The following is a 12692-nucleotide window of genomic DNA, read 5'->3' as shown; positions in this document are numbered from 1 at the left end:
CAAAACAGACGAAACTTGAAAAGTGCATCTCTCACACTTCTACTTTCCTCCCAGACAATCTGTCGCAATACCCAGAGGCCTGAAGGAAAAAAATAACACTAAATTTCAAGATGCTACTCCTAGTCTCGTGACAGGAAGAAGGCTTCTCTGATTTGGGGAGTAGCAGGACAAACCTCGAAAACTCGTTCCCAAGATTCACGCGGTCGACAGAGACACAACATGATGTTTTCTTTTACTATCGTGATTAACACTACATTAATAGTTAGCCTTATTTGTTAGATATTAGGCTTTCATTCACCACATAACTAATTACGGAAAAGGGTGCGCTTGTAGAATATGTTGGTGGATATGGAAATCACCCAAGAATGGACAAATTACCAAAAAAAGAGTCATAAAACTTTCTAAACAAGTAAATACACGGTCAAGAGCAACAGGAACAGGGAGCAGTATCAGAAGAGCGGGATGGTAAATACTACCATCGAGGCCCGGATACTGGAGCATTCTACTCCGATCCTGGGGGAAAGGACAAGGGTTACCCAAGATAACTTGGGTGAAATGTTTGGTGGGAGAAGAATGAAAGAAAGTAGAATAACGAGTTGAGGAATGAAATGGAGGCGGGAGAATGCTGGGCACGCTGGAACAATGTAAATGGCTAGAGTTGGCAAAAAGAACAATAACATATGTAGGTAGAAAACTGGGAGGGAAGTGGAGAAATTTAGAGCTCACGTACCAGAGTGCGACAAAAGAAAATGAACTATTTGAGTTACCTAGGCACAGATCTCGAGAAAGGGGGCATGGGAACAGGATACATGTGGAAGGCGCGGTGGGTGAAGTGACAAGAGTAAGATGTCAGGAACAAGGTGAAAGGTAGAACAGAAAAAGCAGAATGGGCGGAATGTACGGCATAGAGTAATGTGAAATAAAATCAGATATAGCACAGGAAGGGCGGACGAGTTCCTCTTCTTGCCACCTTGCATTACAGAGACACACGGAAGAAAAGTGAGGGCGTCTAAACGGTAACACAGGAGGTGAATATAACTGTGCTGTATCATGGTGGCAGCGATCCTGCCTTAAATTACCGCAATCACGTTGACGAAGGTGGTCTTGCCGCTGTACTGAAGCCCCACCAGCGTAAGCTCCATCTCCTCCTTCCAGAATAGAGACTTGAACCAGTCCAACAGTTTATTGATGAGGGTCAGCATGTCAGCGGTGGAAGGGACGGGAAGCACCCGCAAAGCTCGAGCAGAATAGGGGCTACAGGGAAGCGCCGCTCAGGCAGCAAATGTCATATGACCACCCCACGTCACAAGACAACAACTCGAGACGCGACAGAGAGCGGACTTTAACTCCTTCTGGCGCCCCCGGGGTACAGACAGGGCTCAGTGCCCCAGGGATACTGTTATTATGCTTCCGGGGTACTGTTGGAAACTATCAGTGGTTTACTATGATTGATTCCTAAAGGCGTGCCCTCCATTGGTCTAACTACCCTCGAAACGCCACTCCTCTTCCGAGCACTACGGAAGTAAGGCATTCCGGCAAGTGCGTTTCACCGAGTACCGTTTTAACTGTGACGTTGTGAAGAAGATAATAGCTGGATTTTTCGCTGTAACCCCCATTTACTGTTAGATTTCCCCGGCAGACGATATCGAGTGATTTTGGAGGTTCAATTGTTTTGTCCCATGGGGGATGAGACTATTTCGAGAGAGGGATGCGTGTTTTCGGGTTGGATGCAGTGTCAGCTGAACTAAACTAGGCAGTGGGAAGTGCTTCAGCGCACCATCCACCATCCACCCCCACATAACATAACATTAACATTAATGTTGAAGACTATCAGTAAAGATGCATTTGCGTGTTTCATTTGCAACAGTTGCTCTTTTCAAAGACAGTCAGACAAAATGTTTTGGCCAGTTGCTGACATGTTTTAATACATAATATTTACTTTTCCTTGCTCAAAAGGAAAGACATTTTGTAACTATTTACAATTGACACTATTGCTGGGGTACAAGAGAGCGTGAAAGAAGACATTTTATAGCACACTTAAATAAAAACATCTGCTGGATTTCCCAAATACTCTTTTAATGCAGTTAAAAAAAAAACATTGAAAGTCCAGGACCCATTACGAGACCCACGTCATGGAGGAAGTAGCCAAACCCAGTAAATACAGCTGTAGTTCTGTATTTGCCAGGTTTGGTATTCCGGCAACTACAATGTTTTGTGTTCTGCAACTTGTAACAAGGGATACTGTTATTAAGAGGTTTAAGTGTTTTCATGTAAAAATTCTGCTAGGTCTATTCTGGCAAAGTTTGTGTTCAGGAAAAAAATGCAGTAGCTTTGCACAAGTTGGCGTCCCGACCCAAGCGCAAGATCCCGATTCAGCCATTTGCTTCATGTAATATATTTCAAACTGCATTATTGAATCTAGCACTTCCCCATACTAAACGGGAACCCATCATTAATTGTACTTCTATTTAATAAGCAATTCATCTTTTCACAATCCTATGTCTTTAGAACTTTGATGCTGCTAATCAGCAGTCCCACTCGAGAAACCGTTCTTGTACTACTGGATCAATGACTCCTTTCTGATAGATGGGAGGTATTGTGCTTGTTGAAAGGCGAGGAAGAAGCCAAAGTTAGTAACACTGTAAATAATGATGAAGTGAGAAATATGCTTATCTATGAAAACAATATGTCGCTTCCCGCTCCGCCTTCTGCGCTCCATCCCGTTTTCCTAGCTGCCACCTCCTGATTTTGCTCTTCCCGCTGCTGCGACCCCTGCGGCCCCTCCCGCCTCCCCCTCCTTCTCACCGCTCCGTTTCCAGCTTTTCCCGCTGGGGCGTCCCCTGCGGCCACTCCCGCCTCCCCCCTCTTTCTCGCCGCTTCATTTCCAGCTTTTCCCGCTGCTGCGTCCCCTGCGGCCCCTCCCGCCTCCCCCCTCCTTCTCTCCGCTTCGTTTTCAGCTTTTCCCGCCGATGCGTCCCCTGCGGCCCGTCCCCCCAGCCCTCTCATTGGCCACTCCCACCCTCCCCTCCTCTTATGGCAGCCGCGGCGCGGTGACAGAGAGCAACCTCTGACCCTGCTACTGGAGGCAGGTCGCTCCCCGCTCCGCCTTCCGCGCTCCACCCCGTTTCGTAGATGCCACCTCCTGATTTTGCTCTTCCCGCCGCTGCGTCCCCTGCGGCCCCTCCCCCAGCCCTCTCATTGGTCAGGCTCTCCCGCCTCCCAGCTGCCACTCCCACCCTCCCCTCCTCTTATGGCAGCTGCAGCGCGGTGACAGGGAGCGACCTCTGACCCTGCTACTGCAGGCAGGTCGCTCCCCGCTCCGCCTTCCGCGCTCCATCCCGTTTTCCTAGCTGCCACCTCCTGATTTTGCTCTTCCCGCTGCTGCGGCCCCCCCCCAGCCCTCTCATTGGTTAGGCCCTCCCGCCTCCCAGCTGCCACTCCCACCCTCCCCTCCTCTTATGGCAGCCGCGGCGCGGTGACAGGGAGCAACCTCTGACCCTGCTACTGCAGGCAGGTCGCTCCCCGCTCCGCCTTCCGCGCTCCATCCCGTTTTCCTAGCTGCCAACTCCTGATTTTGCTCTTCCCGCCGCTGCGTCCCCTGCGGCCCCTCCCCCCAGCCCTCTCATTGGTCAGGCCCTCCCGCTTCCCAGCTGCCACTCCCACCCTCCCCTCCTCTTATGGCAGCCGCAGCGCGGTGACAGGGAGCGACCTCTGACCCTGCTACTGCAGGCAGGTCGCTCCCCGCTCCGCCTTCCGCGCTCCATCCCGTTTTCCTAGCTGCCACCTCCTGATTTTGCTCTTCCTGCTGCTGCGGCCCCTCCTAGCTGCCACTCCCACCCACCCCTCCCCTCTCCTCCCCTCCTCTTATGGCGGCCACGGAGCTGGTGCGCCATAGGCGCGCCAAAGGCAAGCCCGTCTGCGCCCGTCCGCGCCTGGACCGCGACCAGCGCCAGAACCCCTGGCCCCAGCAACAGCCATCCCGGCAGCATTTGCTACGATGCCAACACCCTCCGCGCACTCAACACCAGCCGACTCACCACCTGCTTCCAGGCCTCTCCAAAGAGCACGCACGGACCCTTCTCCTGCCACAACTGCAGCTTCACCTGCAACTGAGCCCACATGCCTCCTAGGATCAAGACCAACCACCTCCGTTGCATACTCCTCAACACCCGCTCAGCACGCAAGCAAGCCATCGAAGTCTGGGACCTGCTCGACCCCACCTCCCAGGACGTGGCCTTCCTAACCGAAACCTGGTGGAACGACTCCTCAGCACCCATAGCCATCCCGAACGGATACAAAGTCGCTCGCCCAGAGCGCACCAACAGAACCGGAGGAGGCATAGCCATCGTCCACAAAGCCACCCTCGAAGTCAAAACCACCCCAGACGACTCCTTGAGTGCCGCCGAACTCCTTCACTTCCAAATCCGCACCGACCCCAACACCACGCTCAGAGGAACACTCATCTATAGACCCCCAGGACCCAGGGCACCCTTCAGCAACGCCATCGCCGACCTGTCCAGCACCCACGCACTCGCCTCCACGGACTACATCCTCCTCGGGGACCTGAACTTTCACCTCGAAAACAACAATGACACCAAATCAACCACCCTGACCGAAAACCGCGCCAACCTCGGCTTCACACAGCTCATCAACACACCCACCCACACAGCCGGTCACATCCTTGACCCCATCTTCTCCACAAGCAACCACGTCACCTTCAACCACACCACCGAACTCTACTGGACCGACCACCACTGCATTCACTTCACCTTCAAGAAACAGACAGAACACCTCCTCACCAAACAACCACCACGCCGCCGATGGGGCAAAGTCACCGAACTTCAACTAATCAACGCCATAAACTGCCCGTCAACCCCACCGATGCTGACATCGTGGCACACAACCTCAAGCTATGGATCACCGACTGCGCCGACTGCCTTGCTCCACTCAGAAAACCCTCCAACAACCACATCAACAAAAAAGCCACCTGGTTCACCGACGACCTCCAAGCCTCCAAACGCCACTGCCGAAAACTCAAGCAAATATGGCTACTCGAACGCACTCCAGACAACCACACGGCCCTCAAGGATGCCACACGCAAACACCACCAACTCATCAGGCTAGCAAAAAGATCCTCCTTCAAAACCTGCCTAGAAAACAGCGCCCACAACTGCAAAGAACTTTTCATCATCGTAAAAGAACTCTCCAACCCAAACGCCACCGTCAACGACATCACCCCCTCCCAAGAACTTTGCGACGCCCTAGCAACCGCCTTCCACCAAAAAATCACAGACATCCACGGCAGCTTCAACTCCCCTCACACTCCAGACGCTCTTACCCCACCCACCACGAACTCCACCCGCTCCAACTGCAAGATTCCCAGACAGCTGGAAACACGCCGAAATCAACGCCCTTCTCAAGAAACCAAAGGCGGACCCCAAGGACCTGAAAAACATCCGGCCCATCTCTCTGCTCCCGTTCCCGGCGAAGGTCATCGAGAAAATCGTCAACACTCAGCTCACTCGGTACCTCGAAGACAACAACATCCTCGACGCCTCCCAGTCCTGCTTCAGACGAAACCACAGCACCGAAACCGCCCTCCTTGCCGCCACAGACAACATCAGAAGCCACCTCGACAATGGAGAAACATCAGCCCTCATGCTCCTAGACCTATCAGCCGCCTTTGACACCGTATGTCACCACACCCTAAAATCCTTCCTCCACGCAGCAGGAATCCAGGACCAGGCCCTCGAATGGACTGCATCCTTCCTCACCAGCAGAACCCAAAGAGTCCGCCTCCCCCGTACCAATCTAAAGCCTTCAACATCATCTGCGGCGTACCCCAGGGCTCCTCCCTCAGCCCGACGCTGTTCAACATCTACATGGCCCCCCTCGCACAAGTGGCCCGTCAGCACAACCTCAACATCATCTCCTACGCCGACGACACCCAACTCATCCTCTCCCTCACCAAAAGGACCCGCACACCGCCAAAACTAACCTCCACGAGGGACTAAAAGCCATCGCCGACTGGATGAGAGACAGCCGGCTAAAACTGAACTCGGACAAAACAGAGGTCCTCATCCTTGGGCACAGCCCCTCCGCCTGGGACAACTCATGGTGGCCGTCTACGCTGGGTCCCCCACCGACGCCCACCGACAGCGCACGAAACCTCGGCTTCATCCTCGACTCCTCACTCTCCATGTCAAAGCAGGTCAGCGCCATCTCCTCCTCCTGCCACAACACCCTCCGCATGCTTCGCAGAATTTTCAAATGGATCCCAACAGAAACAAGAAAAACAGTAACCCAGGCCCTCGTCAGCAACAGACTCGACTACGGCAACGCCCTCTACACCGGTATCTCATCTAAACTCCTCCAACGCCTCCAACGCATCCAAAACGCCTCCGCCCGACTCATCCTCAACATCCCTCACCACTGCCACATCACCCCCCACCTAAGAGACCTTCACTGGCTCCCCGTCAACAAGAGGATCACCTTCAAGCTCCTCACTCACGCACACAAGGCACTCCACAACACTGGACCATCATACCTGAACAACAGACTCGGCTTCTACACCCCCACCCGGCATCTCCGCTCCGCTCACCTCCATCCCCCGCATCCGACGCAAATCTTCCGGTAGCAGATCATTCTCATACCTCGCCGCCAAGACCTGGAAAACCCTCCCACCGGATCTACGATAGACCCAGGACCTTCTTTCCTTCAGAAAACTACTCAAGACTTGGCTCTTCGAGCAGTAGCAGCACCCCCCCCCCCCCCCAGCGCCTTAAAACCCTCACGGATACGTAGCGCACTTTACAAATTAACTGATTGATTGATTGATATGTTTCTGAAAAAAACAAATACTCTTGGGTGTTTTTTAAACTTTTAGAATGGCATTTGTTTGATGGACTGGAATACATTTAGGTCCATGGTGATTATCAAGGTATCCCAGTAGACGGCTCCTCGTCACCAAGAATTCTAATCATAGTTTGCCTATCTTATTAAAAAAGGGTAATCTGAAATAAACCAAGCCTACAAGATACATAACCCAGTAGGTTGTTAAACAAACAAACAAAAAAAAACAGGAGTAGAACGTTTGAGAACAGCCCATTAACTTACACGAAGAAGACATTTCGAGAGTGAGAAAACTAAACAAACATATTTTTTAACTTTAATAATCGGGAAAATTCATCCACATTCAGGATTTTTGCCGTTCAGTCTTTAACACCACGTCCATGGTAACGTGGTCAACTGGTAGGCTTTACTAAAAAAAAAAAAAGTATCTTCCCAAATATCTCTGAAAACCGGTCAAGCTAGCTTGTTTTTCGTTTTGTTAATGTTATTATATTGATACTATTTGAGACAATTATCTATTTGTTCACTGATGGCCTCAAAAATGTTTGACTGAAAGTCCCATGAATATCACTAAATAAACTCCTATTGTCCTGAGGAAGGTGGTTCCAATTTGTAGTCCACTGAAAGGTACACTGACGGTTTTTATTGATGTTCACTGCTGGAAGATCGAACACTAACCAGTACTTCTCTTTCGACTTGGGCAGTGTCTAGAACAAGCTATTTCTTATGGCTTTGCTAAGTGGCTCTATTTTAGTAATTGATTAAATCATCGGTCTATGCCAACACTTCCTCTGTAAATGAGAACATCATTTTTTTATAGCAAATAAATGTCATTTATGCTTTCTCCCTAAATAACTTCCTCAGCATTGAAAATGAATGGAGAAATTGACGCCACCTCCAAAGTTTTTTTTTTTCTAAATCTGCTGCATAGCTATTCTAAAATATTGGCATCTGTGGTCTTTATTTTCAGTTGCTATGTGGTGTTGTCTTTTACATCTTCAAACTTGAAGCTTATGCACTGATTTATTGATTGGTTGCCACGAAAAATGGCATTATTGTAGAGACGACTGTGAAGTCACTGGATGATTATCCTACTACATTAATGCCATTCCCTTGTCATGAAACATCAACACGGTCTTAAGACATCATCTACTTTTATAATTGTGTCCATTAAGATTTGAGGTTGTTTAAAATGGCTTTCTGATTATTTCAGAAACAGTACTAGTTTCTATTTGGCAAATTCTGAATCATCCCGATGATTTCAGAAACATTTTCTGAATGTTCAGAATGTTGTCCACCATGTTAATAACATTTTTGTTAGCAAATATAAACTTTACCTAGTGCTGTCAGATATTATAACCTTAGAACCCGCCATAGTGGGCTCTACCAGCTATTAAAGGCCCGCTCCCCGCGTTAAATGCCCGAGCCGAAGGCGAGGGCATTTAACAATTGAGAGGGACTTTAATAGCTGGTAGAGCCCGCTACGGCGGGTTCTAAGGCTATTAGAACATTCTGCCACACAGGGCAGAATGTTCTATTAAAAAAAAAAAATTTCACGGAGCCTGAGGGGATTAAAATCCCCTCGGGCTCCGTGAGGCTTTGTTCACAGCTATTGCTGTGAACAAAGCGAACATTGGAATGTTGGCGCTGCGGGCTTTTACCGGCCTGTAAAAGCCCGCAGCACTCCATTGTTTTCAATGGAGCCCCCGGCATTCCAATGTTCTAATGTTGATTACTTCACAGTTAACACATTTAAAGTAGAATTATTATTTTTATTACAGGAATATAATTGCTTCTGAATATATATCTCAGAGTAAGTGATTCCCCTTACAGTAGCTCAATTATTTTGTTGAATACTCTAGAGAGTTGTGTATGATGGCTCAGCAAGGTGAGGGCATGCAGCATAGTTCAGTGTTCAGACTTCCAGTCTGAGGCTCCAACTAGTGATAAATGCTCAGTGGGATAATGCACTAACAGCAGATATTTGTGTTAGTGCCGTGCTCTAGGCTGTCAATAGGCTTTTGGGGCAATGAAAGCAAAAAAGTTAGTGGGGTCTTTCCATGAATACTTGCAGCGGTAGCTTAACTTAGAATTTAAAAAAAATGAATTTATGTAATATAAATATACAGGGCAGCATTCAAAAGACATGAGGCCTAGCGGGACATCCGCTAAAAAGACTTGAGGCCTAGAGGAACAGCCACAAAAAATATATTCATTATTATTATTTACATTTTCTGGATCAGACTTATTGTAAAATCAGTTCAGTGAGAGAGTGTATGTTTAGTTTGTAAGGTAAACATCTGCAACATTTTTGCATCACAAGTGCACTTTCTTGCTCCTAAGATGAGACGAGCGAATTAAACATATTAATGAAAATAATAGCTTCATGCCTACTTGAAGTCTAAAGTATGTTTGTTAAGGCAAACACTATCAAATTAAGGATTCAGAGAGACAGCACTTCACCTCCTAAGATCATGAGTAATGCAATACAATGCTCCTCCCTCACTTACTTACTTACTCACTTTTATGCATTTTAAACCTATTAGCAGCAATGGAAACGATACGTGTGACAGAAACCAAAACTTCAGACAGTGGAAGTTTTAGCAAGTGCAAGCCTTTGTCATGAGAAGGATGGAAAAGACCTTGAAAAGATACACATCTTATACATTTCGCCGATATTTAGCTTGTGTTTTGTGAATAATCGCTTACAATTGCCAATACGCAAAGAAGGATGCATACACCAGAAGCTCAAAAACAGAGTAGGCTTTACGATAACATGGGCTTACAAAAATGGCTACATATAAATATGGCATTCTCATTAAATACAGTGTAAGTTGGCATAAATCAACGGAATGACAAATCGTTTTCACAATCTCACCCCTTTGTACCCCGAGATTCAAATTAAAGAACACTTATAGCCTTTATTCGGTTTATTTCAGTAGCACATTCTTCTTCATGATGTCTCCTCTAACATCACAAATGCAAGATCGGATATCACTAGAGCAATCTTCAGCAGTTGGTATTGGATAAGCATGAACACCTAACCTTTTTTAGCTGCAACATGATTAATAGTGCTCGTGCACAACTGTATGAAAGTATAAACAACCACCAAGAGAACGAGCATTGCATGTTTTATTTCACAAATCGTTTCCCATCTTCAAAGATACCCTTCGGCCAGGGCCACATCTCTCCTGCATCTAAGCTAAATGAGTCTTTCATCTTATTCAGTTCCCTAACACTGTCTCTAGTGGTATCTATTTGTTCATGAATGTTGAGAGAAGTATTAGGGATATTTGTTTAGCACTCAGAACCAACTATGGCACGGACACCACCATCTACCTCTCTGACCACATCCGGAGCATGCTGTTTTCCGGACTCATACATGAGAACTTATTTTAACTTCACAGTTGGCCTGTCCAACTCCATAGCGGTCTATGTAAAAGAAACATTTTGTTTCTGAAATGATACAGGGAAATATTTCTTTGTGAAGAAGTTTATTAGACATGTGAAGAACGCCAGCCATTAAATAGGCAACTTGGCAGGTGTCTGCCCAGCCTCTAGGGAGCCAGAAGTAAGCTTGTCTGCTATATGCAAAATAAAAGATGCATTATCCATCAGGGTTATAACAAGTGTAGAGAATTCCAATGGTGAAAAGGGCAACATAATCAGGAATCATGTCAAAAACAATGTCACACAAGCTGCAGCCCAGAAAGTCACTTCCACTACTTGTCTTGTAGAACCTTTCCTGAGCCAATGGGCAAGGTGGACGGGTGGGGCGATGAGGCATTCATAAGGAAGTTTAAATCCATTATGGTCTATGGGGTACTTCTTGAAGAAAGAAAGACACTCTTCTATGTGATGACCTTGGAAGTACAGGTCTAAGCAGGTTTCTTCCTTGCTAAAGGGCACATGAATCATTGGCATCATCTCTTGAGATTCAGTAGGCAAGTAAGTGCAAATCCGGCATGATGAAAGATTAAAACTCTTCTGGTAGCTGTCCAAGGGACATATAGTTGTTCTGGTATTTGAAACAACAGATCCTGAGGTTTGCAGAAGCAATTTATTCCCACACAAATCACTTTTGCAAGTCAGATGAGGTACCAGAAATCCAAAGAAGGAGACTTGCAGAAAAGATGGTAACGGGTATCCAGTTGGTCACCATGAACGTATTGGTATCAATGAGGAGGGGCTATCGCATCTTGAGGTTGAACAGGTGCAGGCAACAGGCTGTTCACTTGACATGCTGGAGCAGGCCCAGGACTAGGAGGTGTTTCGGGGTCCAGATGCACAGCTGGGGCAACCTGGTGGGCATCTGAAGGTGCAGGTGCATGCTTGCAGTGTCTGGCTTTGAACCACAATTCCCTGCAGTGTTGGAGCTCAGCAGGACTTGATAGGTGTCCTTCCACAGTAGCTACAAAGAGTGCTTTCACCCAGCTTCAGGTCGTAGCAGATGCCAGTTTGACACTCGGCCAGGGGTAAGCTTAAGACCTTTTACTTTGTTGTGAGCCTGGGAAGTGACATTGCAATAGTTCTGGGCAATAGAAGGAAATAAGGGTGTATGTAGGCTGGCCACTGCAGCGCTAGTCTTACTATCCTTCCAACATGGGCAAAGTCGTGATGCAATCAAGATAGGCTGGAAAGCAATAATTTCAGAGCAATCACTCTGCTAGTGCTGTGTCTCCACACTCCTTTGGGGTACTTTTTACAGTCCTGCTTGATCCACATTTGTTTTTCACACACTGAATGGTAGTTCCTGCAATGTAGACAAATCGTTAAAAGTAAGTAGAGGTAATACATCATTTTGTAATACATACATGGTAGTTTCACCATTAGGAGGACAGTTCAGCCGTACTAGCTGCTTGGACAACTAACACATTTCCCTGAGACAATTCACTTGAGGTAGATCAATGTGCAGCACATTTTCCAACTGCTGTGTGCAGTCGGAGAATGAGAGTATTTAACAAATTCTGTACAAACCTCTCTTTCTTGGTTGGAGTGTGCTTCCACAGAAGCTCAAAGTTGTGGCCAACTCCAAAAGCATATTTGGAGTATGAATACAGTTTCAAAGTGTTTATCAGGAAAAACCCATGGGTGGGTCAAGGCTTCATGATTGGAATTGTGGTTTACGTTGGTTTTCATGAATTTCGTGCAATGAACATGCAGCTTAACCAGCTACAAGTGTTCTATACTATTTTGTAGACAAAATTGGCACAATCGCAGTTGAGTATTGGTTCATTGAATAGATCGGTCTGTGGTTTTGTCAGGTGGGCTATAATCAGGAGGCAATCAGGTAACTCATCCTCAGGAGAGGTTGGCATCAGAAAAGCCAGGTTCAGAGCAGGACAGTGAATCAAGGTAATGTGAGAGGCCAATAGCAATAGGCTCTCATAAAGGGACAATCTAGTGGTGGAGGGAGCCTGGGTTTTTGTGGTGAGCTAAAGGGCAGCAAAAAAATGGGAGGCAGCAATGATCAGGTGTAATGATATCTGTATTTAATCCCTGCTCCATCTTGACCACTGACTCCACTTTGTACTTAGCCTAGCTGCACACCGGAACATTGGTGACCACCAGCTCCATTTTAATTATAGACTCCATTTTGTGCGTAACCTTGCTTTAAACACCATGCATGTATTTTTCCGTGCACATGTTATGGAATGTGGTTTTCGCTCATGTTTTCACTCTACGTGCTCTTTCTTATCACGAGCTAGGGCATAATATGGGGGAGTCAGAGAAATAAGGATGTACTAGGGTGATGTTTATGGTATGGTAGGGAACGGTTTAGTTTTGGGAGAGTGCCTTGGGATATTGGCCAGTCTCAACTGTTTCTTTTGAAACTGACC

The 12692-nt window shown here is 47.3% G+C and overlaps 1 protein-coding gene across 1 annotated transcript in view; it reads right to left on the bottom strand.

Moving 5' to 3' along the window:
• Positions 1-1305, bottom strand: part of LOC138288251 (ADP-ribosylation factor-like protein 8B-A) — a 146907-nt gene extending 145602 nt beyond the window's left edge. Inside the window, exon 1 of the mRNA XM_069229645.1 lies at positions 1080-1305. Within this exon, the coding sequence (XP_069085746.1) occupies positions 1080-1202 (123 nt within the window). The 5' untranslated portion in view covers positions 1203-1305. The remainder of the gene's footprint in view (positions 1-1079) is intronic.
• Between the last annotated feature and the right edge of the window lie 11387 nt (positions 1306-12692).

The sequence above is a fragment of the Pleurodeles waltl genome, chromosome 4_1 (genome assembly GCF_031143425.1).
Source record: "Pleurodeles waltl isolate 20211129_DDA chromosome 4_1, aPleWal1.hap1.20221129, whole genome shotgun sequence".
Taxonomy (NCBI): domain Eukaryota; kingdom Metazoa; phylum Chordata; class Amphibia; order Caudata; family Salamandridae; genus Pleurodeles; species Pleurodeles waltl.
Note: the sequence above shows the minus strand (reverse complement) of the source record. Positions and strands in the feature narration are given on the sequence as shown.